The sequence below is a fragment of the Vigna umbellata genome, chromosome 5 (assembly GCF_029865625.1).
Source record: "Vigna umbellata cultivar VRB3 chromosome 5, Vumbellata_1.0, whole genome shotgun sequence".
NCBI lineage: Eukaryota > Viridiplantae > Streptophyta > Magnoliopsida > Fabales > Fabaceae > Vigna > Vigna umbellata.
Genome location: NC_142169.1, coordinates 55,245,339 through 55,267,575, shown reverse-complemented (window position 1 = coordinate 55,267,575; position 22,237 = coordinate 55,245,339). Strand labels below are relative to the sequence as shown.

The 22,237-nt window shown below is 37.0% G+C and overlaps 1 protein-coding gene and 1 pseudogene across 3 annotated transcripts; both read left to right on the top strand.

Moving 5' to 3' along the window:
* Nucleotides 1-13,300: 13,300 nt before the first annotated feature.
* On the top strand, nucleotides 13,301-22,133 carry LOC148198658 (uncharacterized; annotated as a pseudogene).
* LOC148198659 (uncharacterized) lies at nucleotides 19,443-21,292 on the top strand. 3 transcript variants are annotated; one of them, XR_015779954.1, is made up of 3 exons: nucleotides 19,443-19,582; nucleotides 20,390-20,461; nucleotides 21,057-21,221. XR_015779954.1 is itself a non-coding variant. In XM_088092083.1 (3 exons), exons 1-3 carry the CDS (start codon nucleotides 19,625-19,627, stop codon nucleotides 21,197-21,199), a joined length of 375 nt encoding a protein of 124 aa, XP_087948209.1. In that variant the 3' UTR covers nucleotides 21,200-21,292. The 3 variants fall into 3 exon arrangements, 1 of the variants encoding a protein (XP_087948209.1); XM_088092083.1 differs by lacking the exon at nucleotides 19,443-19,582 and adding an exon at nucleotides 19,625-19,791 and having other exon boundaries at nucleotides 21,064-21,292; XR_015779953.1 differs by lacking the exon at nucleotides 19,443-19,582 and having other exon boundaries at nucleotides 19,962-20,461.
* Nucleotides 22,134-22,237: the final 104 nt, after the last annotated feature.

Sequence of the window (22,237 nt, the reverse complement as noted above, 5' to 3'; positions counted from 1 at the left end):
ACTCAACATCTGAAATTTGAATTCTGAAATCAGTTCCTCACAACTCCCAATGACTAATAGGTCATCAACATATAGGCATACTATTAACTTCTCTGGTCTGCCATTGTGTTGGCAGCACTTCACATACAACCCGTGTTCTGAAACACACTTTTCAAAGCCAATACTGCTCATGAACCCATCAATTCTCTGGTTCCAAGCTCTTGGAGTCTGTTTAAGCCCATAAAGAGCCTTTATCAGCCTGTACACCTTGTCATGCTGCCCTTTAACCTCAAATCCCAGTGGTTGTACAACATATACCTCTTCTTCCAGTCTTTCATTTAGGAAGGGTGACTTCACATCCAACTGATGTAATGACCAGTGACATTTAGTGGCCAGTGACACCACCAACCTGATTGTCTCTACCCTGGCTACATGAGCAAACACCTCTCCATAATCTACTCCAGCCTTTTGTAGAAAGCCCTTAGCAACCAGCCTTGCCTTGTGTCTTACAACAACACCTTGTAGGTTTATCTTTGACTTATAAACCAACTTTAATGCTATAGGCCTTTTGTTAGAGGGCAGATCAACCAACTCCCAGGTTTGATTCCTCTCTATAGAGTTAATCTCTTCCTGCATTGCCTTATACCACCTTTCATCTTTCACAGCTTCATCAAATTCAACTGGTTCAGCCTCTGCTATTAAGGAAAAATGAACAAATTTGCCTTCTGATGTGAGTGTTGCCTCATAGGATAAATCATAGTCTCCTAGATGTGCTGGTAGTTGTGTAACCCTTGATAACCTTCTACTATTGTCATCCCTTTTGTCCTTCTCTATCACCTCTCCAACAGTAGCATCTTCCAGATTAATGGTTGATGGTTCCTGCTCACCTGTTTCCCACTGCCATACTCCAGCCTCATCCACTACAACATCTCTGCTGATGCAAACTGTTCCTGCTATAGGATCATACAATTTGTACATTGCAGATCCGAAGACCAACTAGCAGATATACTCACCAAAGCCCTTAAAGGTGAACGCTTTCAGTCACTCAGAAAGCAGATTGGAATGGTGCGAGCTGAGATCAGTGAAGATCACACCAGGAGGAGGGCGAAAACCTAGGGTTTCCGCCAGAGAGGAGGAGATCGACCTAGGGAGAGATTTCTCCTGATCAGGTAGACCCAACATCTTCTGGTTCAATCATCAATAAACAGTAGAAAATACCTGCTGCCTCCAGGTGTTTCTACTTGTATAGGGCCATGATGACAAATTTATGAACACCGAAAAACAGCGCTAAAAACTTGTTTAACCCTCGGCAAGTGTGACCGAATCGTATCAAGTAATAAACTGGGTAAGACCAAGTATTGTTCTCCCAAAGGACTCACGGCCTAGTTAGTTATATGATTTGTTGATTATTTAAGACTTGTGAACAATTGATTATAGGTTTCAAATGCAAAAGACAATAAGTAAACATGTATGCATGAGTTTGATCAATGAAAAGAGGAACACAAACACTTGAACGAATTAGATGGATGAGTATGTTGTTGGGGTAATCAATTTCATTTTATCCACTCTCATATATTTTAGGAATTCATGATTCTTTTCATCAATGTTAATGCCACTCTCTAAATCACCTTGCAAGAAGGCCTATCCTTAATTACGAGTTCATACAATTCCTAACATCCCTAATAATTAATTCTGAAGCACAGAAGCTTAACGGCAACCAAACCTCATATTCCTATGTCTAGGCAATATGCTATTGGGAGAATTTTCCCGGATCTAGATTTCCCCGTACGTTCCCATATCGACAAAATCAATAATCATGGCATCGAATGAGTTGAACAATGCATGCTTTGAGCAAAGAGGAAAAATCCTAACTAATGATGAAAGAAAGCATGTATCTCAAATAAGATGTTTAAACACAAATTCCATATATGAGAGTTTCACAAGATTACATTGAATCCCCAACAACAATACAAAGTTTAGTTCACCATATTCATGGTGAAACTAGATGAACAATAATGAAAGAATGAAAGATAGAACCCTAGAAAGATGAGTAGGTAGCCTGAGCATCCAAGATCTTCCTTCAAGGGGTGGAAAAGTGAGTGTTTGCTTTGTCTCAGCCAAAGATACAAACCCTAGGAAGTCCTAAAGCTTATATACTATTCGCAATATTACAGAAAAGTGGGCCTAAGCCCAAAAGACCACCGCTCAGCGGTAAACTACCGCTCAGCGGTAAACTACCGCTCAGCGGTAAACTACCGCTCAGCGGTAAACTACCGCTCAGCGGTACCAGCGCGTAGTCAATTTTCCCCTCAGCTGCATTTTCACCCCTCAGCGGAGCCAACGGGTGTTCCTGAGTGCCGCTCAGAGGTAAACTGCCGCTGAGCGGCACTTGCGTACCAGCGCGTAGTCAATTTTCCCCTCAACTACATTTTCACCCCTCAGCGGAGCCAACGGGTGTTCCTGAGTGCCACTCAGCGGTAAACTGCCGCTGAGCGGTACTTGCGGCTTCTCCTTTTGCACTTTTTGAGTTCTTTTCTGATTTCATCTCTATCCTTCTTCACTTCTTTCACCAAATTCACCTTAAAACCTGCATAAAACACTGAAATCAAGCATAAACCTATCCAGCTCTCTTATTTCCAAAAATATGAATAAAAGCATGATTCCAAGCTAGTTTCTGAGTGTTAAAGGTTGCTTTTGGTATCAATTTGAAGTATGAAAATAACAGTTTTTCAACTGTTATCAGGCCACACACATCTGAATACACCACCCCTAATTTTTCTGTTGACTTTTGGGGTAAATTCTTCTGAAAGTTTCCCCTGCTCTGCTTGCATTTGACACACTCCTTTCACACTGTTTCTGGAATTTCCACCTTAGGTAAGCCACTCATCATATTTTTCTGGCTTAACAGGGATAAATCCCTGAAATTTAGGTGTCCAAATCTGAGATGCCACAGCTATTCCTCTTTATTTTCTGTTGTAGTGAAACATTGATGTTTTACTGCACTCATTACCACCCTAAAAGTCCTGTTTTGTGATAGCTGAGCCTGCACAATCATCTTCTTGTGTTGATTGAAAATTCTGAGACAGTTGTTCTCCATTTTCATCACATATCCCTTCTGTAGCAACTGTCCCAAGCTTAGCAGATTCGTTTTCAGTCCTGGTACATACAGTAGCTCTTCAATTATCACTTCTTTGCCCTCTGCATCTCTCAGAACAACTCTCCCAGATCCTTCTACAGTCCGACTTCTGTCATCTGCAAAACCGGATCTTCCCCTGTACAGCTCCTTGCATCCTCACAAACCAGTCCTTCCTCCCTGTCATATGGGTGGAACAACCAGAATCCAGATACCATGTTGTGTTTTCTGGTTGTTCTTTTCCAATGTTGGCCATCAGCATCACAGCCTCCGAATCTGACTCATCCTCCTGGGCTAGATTAACCCTCTTTTTGTGTTTGTTTTTAGCACCTTCCCCTTTCCAACATTCTTTTGCATAATGCCCTAGTTTTTGACAATTATAGCATTTCACTTTCTTTTTGTCAAACTTCCAATATGCTCCAGCTTTCTGGTTTTTCACTGTCACAGATTCACTGAAATCTTCCCCTTGTTGTTCCTGTCAATCTTTACCTTTCTTGTTGCCCTTATTCCATTTCTTGAACCCCTTTTTCCCTTTAAACTGAGATCTGGCCTGTAGGGCCTATTCTTGGCACTGCTTGCGCTCATTGATGCGATATTCATGAGCTTCAAATGAGTGCAACAGCTCCTCAATCTCCATAGACTCTAGATTACGGGCTTCTTCAATAGTCACTACCACATGATCAAATATGGGGGTTAGAGTTCTTAGGATTTTGTCAACAATGTACTCATCTGAAATTGCATCCTTGCATGCTCTCATTTTATTCACCAATTCTTGCACTTTATCAAAGTATTCTGCCACGGTTTCACCCTTATCCATGATCAGAATCTCAAACTACCTCCTTAGTGCTTGTAATTTCACTTTCTTGTTTTTGTCTCCATCACCATACATCTTCACCAAAATGTCCCATACTTCCTTAGCAGTAGCAGCCTTAGAGATCTTGTTAAAGATCTTTGGGCTGACACATTGATATAGCAAAAATCTAGCCTTGCTGTCCAGTTTCACCTGCAATTTGTAACTTCTTTTCTCCTCTTCAGTGCCTCTTGCACCCATTTCAGGTAGCCCATCTTCTATAACTTCTGACACATCTTGAAAACCAAAAATGGCTTGCATCTTGGTGCGCCAGTCATCAAATAACTTCCCATCAAACACTGGCAACGCCCCCTGTATTCCTCCAATACCTGCCATCACTTTCTTGCTAGCTTCTTGCAATTTCTTTGATTTACCCACACCCAAAGAAACCTTCTTTCTCCACTTCTGGATACACACAATTCCAATCACCAATCACACACCCACTGTATACGCACAAAACCTATGCTCTTGATACCATATTAGTGAAAAAGGGAAAAAGTGAGAAAGCACAAAGTGAAAGGGCAAAAGTGAGAAATCACACTTTACAGATCAGGATTAAATGACTAATCCTACGTAGCAAGAGAGAGAAAGCAAAGTTCAGAGTTTTCTAGAGAGAGAGGGAGCCGAGAGAATGGAGAAGCTCTGCTAGGGTTTTAACCCTCACGCACAGAACCAGAAAATGAAGAAGATGATGATCAGAGTAGAGAGAAAACATAAAGAATGCACACACAAGGTATTGAGTAAGCAATGTATATTCTGTTTTTTTCTGCTTTTATAGTAACTGAATACACTGAATCTGTTTTTTGTTTTTGTTTATTCTAACAGCATTCACATAACAAAAATGGCTGAAACATAAAATTATAATAGAAATATACCTGTAATTCACTTAACTATACCATGGTCTCACGATGTAACATCTCAAATACAATATTTAAACCATAAATGAAACATCACTAAATCAATAATATAGATTAGTTAACAAACTAAAAAAAAATATAAAGTCATTGCTACAGTCATCCAAAAATAACTATAAAGCTAACTTTATACACAAAGTACAAGTATCAAAACTATGTACCAGAATGGTGTATCAAAAACCACCAATAAGATAACCCCTAAGGTAAAGAAATACTAAAACTACTACACTTCAAGACCCTCAATTACATAAAAATGTCATATTTTCGACGGAATATTATCGAAGGCCTTTAGGCCGTCGGTAATGGCTTGGTGAATTAACTTACCGAAGGATATATGACCGTCAGTAAGATGCTCGAGTAATAAACCCCAAAACTTGGGTTTCCCTCGCCCAACTTTCATTTTTCGAGCCAAACTTCCCCTTTCTTTCTTTGAGCCATCGAACCCTCACCAACATTCCCCTAAATTGGCAAGGTTTCATTCACGGACGCCATCTCCCTCCTTCGCATAGGCACCTAATGCTTGCTTAATCGTCACATCATCAGGCTCTTCTCACACCCACCAGATAATCGTCGCCAAGAGTAAATGCATAGAATAAACAACCAAGAAAACATGCAAGAGGGTAAGCTAATTGTAACACTATTATTCATATTATGGTAAATGCAACAGATAAATTCAATCACATAATTAGTAGAACAGTTTTCCCCATTCACATGTGACTCGGACTTGGCCAATCCTTTATTATATAGTATAACTATCGAGCCATGAAAAGTTATGCACCTGTGTGGTGAAACACCTGACCCACTCAAAGCTGCCACACATTATTAGTCCTTAAAACGCCTTTTGCCACCATGAAGAAAGGCACTAATGGCAACCCCTTTAGGGACTTTCCATCCAAAGAAGTATCAATTTAACACTAAGCTAAGAAAGAGAAGTTGAATAAGGACTTTTAAACAAAAGGATCTTTCTTTCTAAGTCTTAGAATGTTTACTTTACTAAATACATTTACATTGTTTTGTAGGACAAAAATAAGGTTTGGAAACCATAACCAATCAGCCAAAGAAGCTTGGTGAACTAAGGGAAGCAAAGGACGCAAAGAAAGGAAGCCAACCAAACAGCCGCTGCCACTCACCAACGTCCAAGTTTTAATGCACGTTTTTAATGTTTTCCTTGTATGGAACGTGTAACTCATGCTTGGTAGCATTTCCAGCACATGTATCTTGCCATTTTCATAGCTTGCTAGGCACTTCAGAGTCATCTCTTACTCTATAAAAGAGAGACTCTCCTCTTTGTAAATTCAACTTGAATGTAATAGAGAAATGTTGTTGATTTTCTTCCAGCCACTCTGACTTCGAGTTCACTTGCTTGTGCCACTTTAGCACCATCCTCCTCTAGCTTCCTTCCTTCTCGGAAGGCCTCCTGAGCTGGAGACACTTCACGCATACCTCCATACTTCAGAAAACATTTCACCATACACCTTGCGTGCACCATATTAGTCATCAACTTCTCACAATCCGCTGCATCTTTCTGAGTCGAGGAGAGCTCTGCTGTGACTAGTGGAGCTGCTTCCATTAGGCACCCAGGATAGAACCTCCTACTCCTCTCATGACATGACTCATCACTCTCTAATTGAGCATGAATGATCATTAGAGTGTCAGAATAACCCCATATCGGCTTCTTGCAATTTATACTATTTATACACTTGAATTCCCGACAACATATTTCTCCTTGGAATTCTCATTTAAAAACAAATAGTCATACCTTGATAACCTCATTCCATACCTTTGAAACCATTGATATTACTTCACATTCACATAGTACACCAATACATGAGACTACTTATCATACATTAAAGGAATAGAAACACTTATATAAGTCATTAGAAATCATATAATAACACAATTTATTCATGGCATCTTGATACTCACATTAAGGTAAGGAAAACAACTTTGAAACTCTCACCAATAATGTGGGAAGGGTAAAAAACCCCCAAAATGACCTAAAGAACGTCAAAAGCTTATAACTGGAACTCTGAATTTGAGATCTTGAAAACTAAAGAAAAAAAAACAAAAGCTGCCCAATGGCGCTCAGTGCCCCAAAAGGAGTGCCCTGGTGCCAGACCCCTGGAACAGGGGTGCTCAGGCGAGTTCTTCTTGCAAAAATGACGCCTAAGGGCCCCATGGAGGGTGTCCAACGCTGCACTAGGTCCTAAAATTCACCTATTTTTACTTTGGTAACCCTCTATACAAGTTTAAATGATTCCTTAACACTCTTAGGCGTTGAGAAACATCTAAAAACATACTTCTTACTTGAATTGACCACTCCAAACCCAAATTGACCTATGAAAACCCAAATTCACTCCTATAAGCTACCAAAAATCAAATCTACCTCTTATACCACTCATGTTACTGATTTGGTGCACAACCAATTTTATATTGACTCAATAATGGACTCTAATCCAACTCCCACTCCACAGAACTGCCCCTTTTTAAATTCATTACCCACACCCTCTTAATGGACTTAAATTCACTTCAACCAAGCTTCACCAACACTTTTCTGCATAATAAACCAAATTTTACTGGTTTGAACCCTCTCACAAGTCCAAATGGACTTTAAAACAACCCCTAAACATCCTTTTTCCCAACCCACTGCTTATTCACAAATCCACCTACCAAAACTTCAAATTTTCACTCCAAAACAAGTAAGATTTGAACTTATCTTATCTTATTCCCTTAACCTTCTAAACTGTAACCATCTAATGATGATGATCAATCATAAACCACTCCAAAATAATTAACAAACTGCAAATTCCACAATATGCTCATTATTTCAAAAATTGACATACCCACTTCATCAATTTAAGTTACAAAACTAGACTTTAGTTTTCATACCTTTCCTGCCATTATTATTAATAACCTTTTATCTCAACCACACATTAAGTTCATCATACAATAACTCATAACAACAACCACACCTTTATAACTCTTCAAACACCTCATGGTGTACAAGCATTCAACATTTTTCCAAATTTAACATCATAAATCACCATATAATCACATACACAAAATTCACAGATTTCAAATATCTTACAATGGCTATAAAAAGCAAATTAGCTTCCCTTACCTTGGGGAAAGCTAAGATAGTTCAACAATTTCTTGCTCGACGTTCCCACCACGAAGAAATTTAGGAAAACGCCTACAATTGACGGAATGAAAATTGAGATGAAATCTTAGGACCCATAATTAACTAAGAACCAAAAGATAAGCTCAATTGAAACATGCGGGTAGATTGGGTGTGCATGATCATAAACCTAAGATAAATCGAGAAAAGAGGTGGAAACTTACCCACTCTACCACAAAAATTGATCGGTGGATAATGAAGACAACTCAACGGTGATCACATAGGAACTTTCTGATAGTCAAACAAATGATTAGAGGGGAGGAAATTATAGAGAGAAGGTAAAGAGAGTGTAGAGAGCGAGTTTTAGAGAGATGAAGTGTTTTTAAGTAATGAGATGATTGTATGAAGTTTTTATCTATAATATCGACTTTTTTTAAAATAAAATAGTCGGACTCAATATTCTAGAACACCTATCTACTCTAATACCCCATTTCTAGGTTCTTACTTCTCCCCAACAACAAAATTTTTTACCTCGAAAATTAGACTTACTAAAGAACAAGTAGGACAAGACTATCTCATGACTCCGTCTAATTCCCAAGTAGAGTCACATGTCCTTCTATCCTACACAACTTTGACTAGACTGATGGTCTTTCCTCTAAATTGCTTCATCTGGCTCTCCACAATCTCTACAGGCTGAACATCCACTAAGAGATCATCTCTGACATGCACATCTTCTACTTCTAACACATGTGAGGGATCAGGCACATACTTCCTAAGCTGTGAGACATGAAACACTAGGTGTAGATTTGACAGCTGAGGAGGCATAACTATCTCATAGGCCACTGGCCCTACTCGTCTCAGAATCTGATATGAACCAATGAACCTTGGAGACAACTTCCTAGAATGAATGACTTTGCCTGCATAGTTCAATAATATAGAATAGTTGTGAAGCAACATGAGTTATCAAATAAGTATGAGTATGCAATAGTGTGTATGATAGTGAAATAACATATTACATTCATACAATATGATTATTCAATGTTATTTAATACAATTTTGATCAAGTATTCCAAGTTCATTTCTTATAGTCTAAAATCTCTCTTTAGTTAGAGGCTTTGTGGAAATATCAACCCATTGATGTAAGGTATCAATGAATTCAATTTTGATTTGTCCTTTCAAAATATCATCTCTGATAAAGTGATGCCTTATTTCAATGTGCTTAGTTTTGGAATGAAGAATGAGATTCTTTGTCAAATTTATGGCACTCGTGTTATTACATTTCAAATGTACATGGTCTAAATAAATGCCATAGTCTTCAAGCTGACTCTTTATCCAAAGAAACTGAGCACAACAGCTTGTTGCTGTAATGTACTCGGCTTCAATAGTGGACAGTTCCACACAAGCCTGTTTCTTTAAATGCCAAGAGATTAGTGAACAACCTAGAAGATGACATATGCCAATAGTACTTTGCTTATCTAATTTGCAACCTCCAAAATCTGAATCATTGTATCCTTCAAGGAACAGATTCGCACCTCTAGGGTACCATAATCCAAGACTCCTAGTTCCTTTTAGATATTTTAAAATTCTTTTTACAGCAGTAAGGTGTGATTCTCTTGGATTAGATTGAAACTTAGCACATAGGCAAACATTGTGCATGATCTCAAGACGATTGACAGTAAGATAGAGTAAAGAACCAATCATACCTCTGTACATTTTTTTAATAACAATTTTACCTTTTGAATCCTTGTCAAGATAAGAGTTTGTTTCCATAGGTGTGGCTGCTTCTTTGCACTCGCTCATCTTAAACTTCTTTAGAAGATCATTGTAGTATTTTGATTGATGTATGAAGATACCATTTTCTTCTTTTTTGACTTGTAGTCCAAGGAAGTAGTTGAGTTCTCCCATCATGGACATTTTGAATTCCTCCTGCATAGTTTTTGAAAAGTTCTTACATAGAAGTGGATTGGTAGAACCAAATATAATGTCATCAACATATATATGTACATATAATTGATCTTTCCCAAACTTTTTTATGAAAAGAGTTGAATCAACTTTACCCCTTAGGAAACCTTTCTTGATTAGAAACTCACTCAACATTTCATATCAGGATCTTGGTGCCTGCTTCAGTCCATACAGTGCTTTTCTCAGCTTGAACACATGATCAGGAAACTCAACGTCCTGGAAGCCAGGAGGTTGTTCAAAAAACACTTCTTCCTTGATATAGCCATTCAAGAAGGCATTTTTCACATCCATCTGGTATAACTTGAACTTCATCATCGATGCAATAGCTAGGAGAATTCTGATTGCGTCCAATCTAACCACAAGAGTGTACGTCTCATCATAATCGATTCCTTCCTCCTGGTAGTACCCTTTAGCAACTAATCTAGCTTTGTTCTTAATAATTTCTCCAAAGTCATCCATCTTGTTGCGAAATACCCATTTAGTTCCAATGACTTGTTGAGTCATTTTCGTTGGAACAAGTTCCCATACATTGTTTCTCTTGAATTGATTCAACTCATCTTGCATGGCCATGAACCAGCTCTTATCTGACAATGCATCATTTATGTTCTTGGGCTCAGTTTGTGACACAAAAGCTACATTCATGCAGAATTGGTTGAGTTGTCTTCTAATAGATACACCCCTAGAGATGCCACCAATGATATTGCTTGTGGACATGCTTCTAGGATTCTTCCATTCTTTTACAGGCTCAGTTCTGGGAGAATTTTCAGTGACCTTTGGACTTTGATTCTCTTGAATGTCTTCACTTTCCTGTTCTTCTCCTGCAAAATCACATGCATCTAATGCATTTTGTTAGTGGCATAGTCAACATGTTCATCAAAAGCAACATGTACAGACTCTTTAACACCTAAGGTTCTCTTATTATATACTTTGTAGGCTTTGCTAGAAAGGGAATAACCAATTAAAATAGCCTCATCAGCTTTTGAATCAAATTTACCAAGATTGTCATTACTGTTATTGAGCACAAAGCACTTGTTTCCAAAGATTCTCATATGTGTGATGTTGGTTTTTCTTCCTTTAAACAAATCATAAGGTGTAAGCTTCAATATGGGTAATGATTGTTCTGTTGAACACGTAACAAGTTGTATTGACTGCATCTGCCCAGAAATATTTAGGCATATCCCTCTCAAGTAGCATGGTCTGTGTAAGCTTCTTTAGGCTTTGTTCTTTCTCTCAACCACGCCATTTTGCTATGGAGTTCTAGGAGCAAAGAAGTTATGAGATATTCCCATTTCAGCATAGTAGTTTTCAAAATTCTCATTTTGGAATTCCCTGTCGTGATCACTTCTTATTGACTTGATCTTGAGGTCTTTTTCATTTTGTATCATAGATGCAAAGTTCTTGAATAACTTGAAAGTGTCACTTTTGACAACAAGGAAAAAGGTCCAGGTATATCTAGAAAAGTCATCAACAATTACCAAACCATAAAGATTTCCACCCAGGCTTTTGATTCTTGAGGTACCAAACAGATTCAAATTTCAACTCTAAATTCAGTGAAATATTTTTCACTAGTTTCGTTTACATGTTAGGAATAATATTCAGTCCTTATTTCATTTGAAATCCATCATTTACAATGTGCATTTGGTGCTAATTCATTCACTACTCCATTGGTTTCTTGATTTTTAAGTGATTCCTAATCTGTTTATATATGTGCTTGCTATTATGTGTATTTTGGTGGCTGGATTTTATCTCCTAGACGTTATAGGCCATCAAGCCACTCTTAAGGTTGATCAAAGACTCCAATCAAGTGCCTAGAATTCGTTCAAACGCTGCTGTATAGATGCTACAAATAGCACCTCACAACACAAGCAACAAGCATATCTTGGAAGTCTTCAACAAGTAGACTTCTAACTTCTTTTTGGGTGCCTTTCCAGCTATTAATTCTTGTCTTGGCTGGTCTATTTAGAGTCCTAATTACTTGTTTAACCTTTTCTTTGAGTCATATGTGCTTCCTCTTTAAGAGTTTTCTAGAAATATTTTCTTGAAATTGCACTTGCTAAGAGTCCTTTGCATCATTGCTCTTGTATGCTGAATTGAGATGGATCACCTTGGGATTTAAGTGTGTATGATTTGTTTGTACGTTCTGCAATAGTAGAGGTCTTAAAAAAACCAAATTTTATCTTTGACCAAACACACATAATTACTTTATCCCTGCTTGGCCGAGACTAGCCAAAATACAAAACAACATGAACTAAAAAAATCCAAATTTGTTTGCTTGAGTTGCATGTCTGGCCGAGACTTTGCTCAACTATTTTGTGTGTTTGGCAGCTTAATTTTGAGACTCTTATTCTCAATTTACAGAACCTATAGGTTTGAAGCATGCAAAATTATTTCCATCCATTTTTAGATCTTTCTATTCATGTATGCATAGAGCTTTTGGTGTGATTGCCTCTTGTTTGTGTATATTTTTTTGCTGCAGTATTTTTAACATGTGCCTTTGTTTTGACTCCTTCCTTTTCATTGTTTTTTTGTCTTTGTTAGTCCTCTAGTGTGCTACCATTTTTCTGTACCAAATATTCTTGCTTTACTAGGTTCCTTTTACATCATTTGTTTAGTAGTTTCACTTGATTTTTGGCCTCTTGAAGTGTATGTCTCTTGGCTTGTGTCCTTGTATTTGTTGAGGTTGATTGTACATCCTTTCACTTGTTTTCTCCATTAAAGTGAGACACCATTCTACCTTGAGTGAAGATTGCAAGTGAGTTGAAGTGATCCTTCCTTATTTTTAGCTAAAATCGTGAGCTTTGAGCCAAGCAAAGTGCTACTGTTTTTGAGTGACTTTGCTGCTTTTTTCACATGATTTTTGCTGATGTTTCTAACCTCTTTTTTGTGAGTTTTTGTTGCTATTTTGTGTTAGCAAAATGTTTGCAGGTTCACGGCAATCATCCTCCCATGGAGATAGCTATCAAGGAAGTGCTTCTAGCAAATTGGACATGGCAAAGGCACTTCAACAAATTCAACATCAACTTGACTCTCTTAGTAGGAGGATGGAAAATGAGATTAAGATGAAAGGAAAACAAGCATATGGACACCAAGAGCGCAAGTCTACTCCTCATGGTCATGGCCCTTTCAAAAAGCATCAAGATGATAGAGCCTTTGACCAATTGCCAAAGTTGAATTTGTCGTCTTTCAAAGGAGAAGAAGATCCTTCTATTTTTCTAGATTAGCTAGCTAAAGTACAACAAGTTTTTGATTTGTATAGTGTAGATGATTCTTTGCATGTAAAATTAACTACATTAACTTTATAGGGATACGCCATGCAATGGCTAACTAGGATGAACATTACCACCATGGGCTCACACGCGAGCTCGTGGGAACATTTTAAGGACATTTTGTTCCAATGCTTCGTACCTCCACACTACCTTAGGGACCTTTTGGTTGAGCTCCAACGGCTTACTCAAGGTAGACGAAGTGTGGAGGAGTATGCTCATGAGCTCAAAGTACTCCTACATCGTACTAACACAATTGAGAGCGATCAAGCTAAGATAACTAGATTGATTAATAGAAACATACAAGATGTTTTGGAACTCCATGATAATGAGATTTTAGGTGTTGTGGTGCATAGGGTTATGATAGTGGAAAAACAAGTTTTAAGAAAAGAGTCCTACCGCAACAAGTTTTCAACCTCTTCCAAATAAATTTTTTACAAAAGCTCATCATCAAGGGAGAAGGATAAAGATGTTTCTAGGGAGAACACTAATAAATCTTATCGTTCTTCTACTAACAATGTGCCTTCTTTTAAGCCTACGCCACCTTCGTGCTCTAGCAAATTAAATGTTTCAAGTGCTTATGTCATGGTCATATTGCATCTGCGTGCCCAAACAAAAGGGCAATGTGCATTAGAGGAGAAGAGGTTGTCACCAATGACTCTCCTCCTTCTTCACCTTCACACACTTCTCACTGTTCTTCTTACTCTAGTGAAGATGAATACAAGATTCCATTTGATGGAGACCTCCTAGTTATAAGACGTCTATTGGGACAAGTCCACAAGAACTTTGATCAAACTCAAAGAGAAAATATTTTTCACACTAGATGTCTTATAGCTAGCAAGGTTTGCTCAATGATCATAGATGGAAGTTGCACCAATGTGGCTAGCACACGTGTAGTGGACAAACTCAAGTTGCCTACTATCATGTATGTCAAGCCTTACAAGCTTCAATGGTTAAGTGAGGAGGATGAAATCTTGGTCAATAAACAAGTCCATATTTCCTTTTCTATTGGAAAACCAAGATGAGGTTCTTTGTGATGTTGTTCCCATGGAAGAAACTCACATCCTATTAGGTAGACCTTGGCAATTTGATAGAAATGTTCAACATGATGGTCTTACCAATAGGATTTCCTTTACTTTTCAAGGGCGCAAGGTTATATTGAAACCTCTCACTTTAAAGGAAATACATGAGGACCACCTTATAATGAAGTCCAAGAGAGGTGAAGAAAAAGAGAAGGTCAAGAATAATTGTCTCATCTCTCATAAAGAGGTACTTAAAGTTATTGAAAAAAAGAGAGCTTATTTTTGGTGTTTTTCCTTCACAATGTCTCACCACCACTTCTGTCCTTAAGTCTTCTAAGTTAGATAGTTTGTTAGCAGAGTTCCAAGATGTGTTTTAAGATCCTTTAAAAGGTTTACCACCTATTAGAGGGATTGAGCACCAAATTGATTTCATACTAGGATCTTCTCTTCCAAACCTTCTGGCTTATAGAACAAATCCTATGGAAACTCAAGAGATTCAAAGACAAGTAGAGGGTTTGTTGTCTAAAGGATGGGTTAGAGATAGCATGAGTCCTTGTGTTATGCCTGTGATACTTGTCCCTGAAAAGGATGGTTCATGGTGTATGTGTACTGACTGTAGGGCCATTAATAATATAACCATTAAGTATAGACATATCATTCCTAGATTAGATGATGTATTAGATGAGCTTCATGGCTCCACCATATTCTCCAAGATTGATCTTAAGAGCGGTTATAATAAAATTAGAATCAAAGAAGGAGATGAATGGAAGACCGCCTTTAAGACCAAATTTGCACTATATGAGTGATTTGTCATGCCTTTTGGTTCGACTAATGCTCGTAGTACTTTCATGCGTCTCATGCATCATGTTTTACGACCTTTCATAGGTAAGTTTGAAGTGGTCTACTTTGATGACATTCTCATTTATAGTGTGTCTTTAAATGACCATTGCATGTGATAACTCTTATATTTTCCCTCTTTTCTTGTGTTTAGAAGTCAATTTTAGTTTCTTTTTGTTTCTAATAGTCTAGAAGTAGGTTAGTTTTAGGTTTTTAGAATTTTAGTTAAAAATAGGTTTTTAGTTGTAATTTTTAGTTTTTGTTAATAATTGGGATATTAGTTTTTTTTAGAAAATATTTTAATAAAAATCTTTTTCTTTATTTTTTTTCTTTTAATTTTGAATTGTTGAAATACCCTTGCTTTAAGTGCTAATTGGTTCATTTGTTCATAATTGAATTAAAATTTCAGGATTGGGCTGCTACACTTGGGCAGCTACTGCTGCAGATATGAATTGAGCCAGCAAAGAGCACTTTTGGGCTGCACATGAAAGCAATCTGGGCTAAAATGAAGCTGAAGCTGTGTGTTGGGAAAAATAATAAAGAGAAAGAGGGAAGAATGATAAAGAGAATGAATGTCCACGTGAGATTTTAAATAATATTAACCATAAAATTTTAATAAAGGTAAAATAGGAATGAAAAAAATAAAGAAAAGGGTAAAAGGGGAATGGGGTGGTGGAGGAAGCAAGTTGTGGTGGTGGAGGGAGTAACACCCAAGAAATTTTGATGCGCTGAAATGGACTAGTAGAATTGGAAAAAAGCTTGGTGCTGGAGTTGGGCTGAAGCCCTTTTGCTAATTAAATGAAATGCAACATCTCATGTTGCTGCATCAAGCAAAAGTTAAGGGGTTCAGAGTCGCGCTTCATTTGTGTAGAGAGGCTAGAGAAATTGAAAGTTTTTCCCCCAATTTCACTCTCAAGTTAGGGTTCCAGCGAAGTGGAGCAACGAACCAGAGACGTGAACTCCATGGCTCGTGACGGTTGAAGCGATTATTTGACACGTGGATGGAGCTCAAATCATCATAAAGAGATGTTGATGCAAGGAGGTTCGGGAACGAAGCTGTTGTATGAGGAAGTTAGTTGGAAAGAAGATCAACCGAGAAGCTTCAGAGTTAGTTAGTGATTCATTCCTCCTTTTCCCTTTTCTTTCTTTTTCTGTTTTTTGGATATTTCCCCTATAAAAAGGGAGTCTTGTAATATAGAACATACGTACATTGGGTACAGACAATGTACCTAGCTTAGGGTTTTCATTCTTCATGCTTTAGTTTAGATTTCTTCAAGCTTTGTAGAGATAGAATCACTACTCTAGGATATTGGATTTCGTAGATAATTCTCACGTGGGTGACAGGCCGTGAGATTCTTGTAATTCAGTTTTAAATTTCAATACATTTCAGTTCTCTTATTTCTTTACACAATTTTATGTTCTTGCTCTTGAAATTTCAATTCCTACAAAGTTCTTTTACTATTCATGCAATTTAAGATTTCTGCTCAATTTTATAGTTGTTTCGTACTCTGTTTCTTTCAATTTCTCTTTTCAATTGTAATTGTAGTTTAGGTAATCATTTCCTTTTTGTTTTAGAAATTAGGATCTGAATCTTGTTATGTTTCAATTTTCTTGCTTGCAATTTGATTCTAGGATTGGTGTATTTTTTCGTTGTGGTTCTACTTTATGTCATTCTTTAGTCAATATCATGCATTGTAATTTGCTTTCAGTATTGTATAATGGTCACAGATAGATACTTATCATTCATTCCATTCCATACTTTCATGCATTTAGTAGTTATTATCTACATTCTTCATTGCATGCGTCAATTTGAATTAGAAATATTGCACTTTATTCTTTCTTGTTTTCCTTAGCATAAATCGGAGTCATATTTCTCCATTCTTTGCATCAATCTATATAGGTGTCATGCATTCATTTAAGCAGATACATGTGTTATTAGTTAGTTTCATATTTTAGATTACAGTTTTATATTTTTTCCCCACTTTGTTTTAATAATATTAGAATTTAATTATACAATTCTAGCTTAATAAGTACCAAGTCCTTGGATTGATACCTTAGGTTGCCCCTATACTACATTAGTGGGGAATTTAGGTTTGTTGACTTTTGTGTGACCAAAAGCCTTTCAACAGCATGCATGTTAGGAGTGTTTTTCAAGCTTTAAGGGATGCATCATTATTTGCAAATAAAGAGAAGTGCATTTTTGGCACGGAGCAAGTAGTTTTTCTAGGCTTTGCCATTAGCTCCCAAGGAGTTCAAGTTGACTCCTTTAAAATAGATGCCATTAGGGAGTAGCCTATTCCTCAAAACATCAAGGATGTGAGGAGCTTTCATGGCCTCGCTAGTTTTTACTGTCGCTTTGTGCCTAATTTCTCTTCTCTCACTGTCCTTTTAAGTGACATAGTAAAGAAGGATGTAGGTTTCAAGTGGGTATGAGCAACAAAAGAGTTTTCAAGTCCTTAAAGACAAGTTAACTCATGCTCCCATTTTAGACTTGCCTGACTTTTCTAAGTCATTTGAAGTTGAGTGTGATGCTTCTAATGTAAGCATTGGGGTTTTGCTTCTTCAAGAAGGACATCCTATTGCTTACTTTGGTGAGAAGCTCAAGGGAAGTCACCTTAATTATTCTTCCTATGATAAGGAATTATATGCTCTTATTCCAGCATTGCAAACTTGGCAACATTACCCACTTTCAAAAGAGTTTGTGATCCATAGTGATCATGAGACTTTGAAACATTTGAAAAGTCATGGAAAACTCAATAAGAGACATGTTAAGTGGGTAGAATTATTGGAACCATTTTCTTATGTAATCAAACAGAAGAGGGTTCTTCTAGCATAGTAGTCGATGCTCTATCAAGAAGACATACTCTTTTGACTACTCTTGAAACCAAGTTTCTTGGGCTTGATAACATCAAGGAATTGTATCCAGAAGATAGTGATTTCTCCTCTTTATTTGAACAATGTGCTCATGGGCCACACAAGAATTTTTTCCTAGCAAATGGCTTTTTTTTCAAAAACAAATGCCTTTGTATACCTAAGAGTTCATTGTGCTTTCTCTTAATTAAAGAAGCACACTAGGGGGATTGATGGGACACTTTAGGATTGCAAAAACTTTAGCTATTCTTCATGAGCATTTCTATTGGCCTCACATACATAAACATGTAGCTAAGTTTTGTAGCCAATGCATTCCATGTAAGCATGCTAAGTCCACCACCCATCCTCATGGCTTATACACTCCCCTTCTTGTACCTAGTAGTCCTTGGGTTGATATTTTTATGGATTTTGTTTTGGGCTTACCTAGGACACAATGAGGGATGGACTCTATCTTTGCGGTATTGTACCGATTTTCAAAGATGGCTCATTTTATTCCCTGCCACAAAGTAGATGATGTTGTCCATATTGCTAATTTATTCTTTAGAGAGGTTGTGTGTCTGCATGGTTTACCTAAGACAACAGTTTCTAATAGAGATTCAAAGTTCCTTAGTCATTTCTGGCGATTTTTGTGGAACAATTTGGGTACCTAACTCATTTTCTCTACCACTTGTCATCCACAAAATGATTGTCAGACTAAGGTAACTAATAGAACTTTGGCTCAATTATTGAGATGTTGTCTTGAGGGCAATCCACGCCAGTGGGAAGAGTTGCTACCCCATATTGAGTTTGCTTATAATAGGGTTGTCAACTCTACCTCCTCTCACTCTCCTTTTCACATTGTCTATGGTCTTAACCCCCTCACTCCATTGGACCTTCTTCCCCTTCCTGATTTGAAGTCAATGTACATAGATGGTGTGTCCAAAGCTCACACTAGTGGAAAAAAGCCATTCTATATCAGACCTATTATAACGGATAAAAATAATCCATCATAATAGGTTGACCGGTGGTAGAACTGTAATAAACGTAAGACATATTATAACAAAGTTTTAAAAATCAGTCATAATACATAACACGGTGACAAACTTGTAAATAATTTCAAAACGTATTATAACGGAGTTATAAAAATCAATCATAATATGAAACGCGGTGGCAAACTTGTAAATAAGTTTTAAACCATATTACAACGTAATCTTGGATAACTGTTATAATATATGAGAAGGGTGAAAAATTTTAGTAAGATATTATAACTGGTTTTAAATATTAGTCTTAATATTTCTCTAAATTGATTTTCCCCTTTCTCTCTACAATTTTAGTCCCATAGTGTCGCAATCTTTCTCAGTGTCGTCGAACCCTAATTCTCTCTCAGAGTCCAGTCCGCTGATGGCTTCGCAAATGGCGATCTTCTTCCTCACGCGTTCTGTTCTCTTCTCAAAACTCTCTTCCCTCGTCAAAACCATATCCACTTTCCCGTCCTCTCGCAGGAGCCTCAGCTAGCGGATCCCGCTCCTCTCCCTCCCAACCTCGCCTCCGACAGCCCTTTCTAAAACCAAAACTGGCGCATCTCTTCCTCTCTTTATTTCTTTCTCCTTTGAAACCCTCTCTTCTTGAGAGATTGGTTTTTCACAGCGACGAGGTACTTTGATTTCGTGTTTCTGTTGGTCTGCATTTTTGTTTCATGCAATGCATTTCATTCTCTTTGATGTTCTCGGCGCGTCGATTGTGTTATTTGCTTTTGTTCTTTAGTTTAAGGGTTTTAGGGCTGGCTAGGTTCAGAATTGACGACTCGTTTTTGGGTGAAAATGGGTGCTTGATGGTTCAAGCGTTGGTGGATTCCGAAGGGAGGTTCGTGGATATCTCAGCTGTGTGGCCAATTACCATGAATCCTGAAACCATTTAGTGTGAGAGTAATATAAAAATTTTGTTTTTCTCTGTTATAAATTTGGTATGTTGTATCTGTTTTTTTGTAACATAAAAATTTGTGTGTTTAATAGTTTCTTGGTTTTGAGGTATAATTGGTTCTTGAAGAGTAGAGTTCTCAGTATTATAATGCTTATATTTTCTAGTCTTGTTGTTAAAGGGTATGATTTTTATAGTTCAGTTGCTACATTATATAATTTTCGGAGGGATAGTTGACATAGGGATGATATTAAGGTGTCTTAGCTAGTCTAGAAAGGCCTCTTTATACCCTAATGAGCTGAAAACACTTGTGTGAAGGTAAGTTAGTGCTTATATCCATTTCAGAATTTAAAATTATGTATAATTCTGATATGAACTGCCATGGACTTGTATTATTGATGTGACTTTCAATTCACCATAGAACCTTGTGTTTGGTTGGATAGGTGGTGATGTAAAGTATATTAAGAGTAGTGGTTTAAAGCTGGTACGTGCGTGAGTGATGAATGGGTGTTTAAAAGGAACTGAATAATTTTATTTATTTCAGAACACTGGCAAGTACTGGTTTGGGTGGTCAGCTTTCTGGAGATATTGGATCACTGTCTGAATTGGAGATTTTGTAAGTATTTTATTCAGTATATTCTTTTGCTATATCTACCAAAGGCAATGATCAAGTCATAAATTAAGAACATGTTAAAATTGAAAATAATGAGGAACAGAGGAAGTTGCGATGAATAATTTGCTTTAAAATGAATAATTTAGCTTAATGGTCATGCATTGCATAGAATACGATTCTGCAATAATTATCCCAGTGATGCAGATTAGTACAAGTTTCATTAAAAGATTCATATCCATTAATGGTCATGCAGATAATTTTTGTAGAATGCTAGTCCTTTTAAAGAATAAAGTTTAGTTTTGAAATAGAAAGTAGACATTTCAGCTTTGATTTTAAATGAATTGTGTATTTCAACTTAGTTTAGTTTTGAAACATTGTTTTAAGCTGTCAATTAATAAAAAAAATCATCCTTGGTTTGACTTCTGAGATGGTCATTATTATAATCACAGTTTGTAATTGAATATTATTATAACAAGACCAAAATTCACATTGTCACTACATGTATATATTATTGTTCATTGGGAAAGATATCATATAAGTTTATGATTACACAAGCTTGTAAATCATGTTTGAGATCTTATTCTGCATTTTCTTACAGATAACAGAATCGGGCACATTCCTGTGATTGATGAGAAGGGGATGATTGGAATGGTGTCCATTGGAGATGTGGTTCATGTTGTGGTGCGCGAGCACCGTCAAGAGTTTGAGCATTTGAATGCTTTCATACAAGGGGGTTATTAGATGTTGGTGATGGTGAAAATCTCTGAAGAGCACTGAAGCTAATTTGGATTAAGTAATAAGCCTGAGTGTTTGTAAATATGTTTGTGATTTCAGTTCTATCAACATTAAGCCCAATGGTGTAGCAGCATGTTAATAATAACAACTGGATGCATTTTGAATCTGTTTTCAACTCTCGAAAACATATTTCACATGGTAACTTTTCTTTTTGCCTTATCATGGATGCCACAGTTTAATACGTTACTTTTATACGTAATATTTTCAAAAAAGTGCTTAAAAATAATTAAGAAAATAAAAAAGGAACTCCATTTAAATCTGCATCCACATTATCAGGATGTCAATTATAATAATTTTTTTTTAAAAAAAAACATATATTATGACGTACTAAACAATGTACGTTATAATATGTTGATTCTGAAAACTGCGCATATTATAACGCACTTCAGAAACTACGTTATAATATGTGGAACATATTATAACGTAATACGTTATAAAATGCGCAGAGTTATTATATCGCCCAAAACTATGTCCCCAGTAACTACGTTATAAAAGATCATTTTTGTACGTTATAAAAAGTTATTTTTCCACTAGTGTCACTTTGTTAAAGATTTGCATAATAGAGTCAAGACTCACATTGAGCACACCAATCAAAAGCATGCATCTAGTGTCAATAAACATAGGAAAAAAGTCACTTTCTCTCCTAGTGATTGGGTTTGGATTCATTTGCGCAAGGATAGATTTCCTTCACAAAAGAAATCCAAACTCAATCCTAGAGGAGATGGTCCCTTTCAAGTCCTACGCAAAATAAATAATAATGCATATGAGATTGATTTGCCTAGCACTTATAATGTTCATTCTACTTTCAATGTGTCTGATCTTTCTTCTTTTGCAGATTTTCCAGATTCGTGGTCGAATCCTCTTCAACCTGGGGGGATGATGTGATCATAGATAGGGTAAAGGATGAAGAGAATAAAAGGATGACAAGAAGCATGACTAAAGGGAATCTTATTATTTCTTGGCTCCTCTATACTTTTGCACAAA

What these genes read in the sequence shown, in the direction of transcription:
- LOC148198659 (XM_088092083.1), top strand. Translation starts at nt 19,625, where the DNA reads ATGCAATGCATTTCATTCTCTTTGATGTTCTCGGCGCGTCGATTGTGT. An exon ending in TTGGTGGATTCCGAAGGGAG is followed by an intron (nt 19,792 to 20,389) that starts GTTCGTGGATAT and finishes TATTTATTTCAG; the next exon opens with AACACTGGCAAGTACTGGTT. An exon ending in CTGTCTGAATTGGAGATTTT is followed by an intron (nt 20,462 to 21,063) that starts GTAAGTATTTTA and finishes TACAGATAACAG; the next exon opens with AATCGGGCACATTCCTGTGA.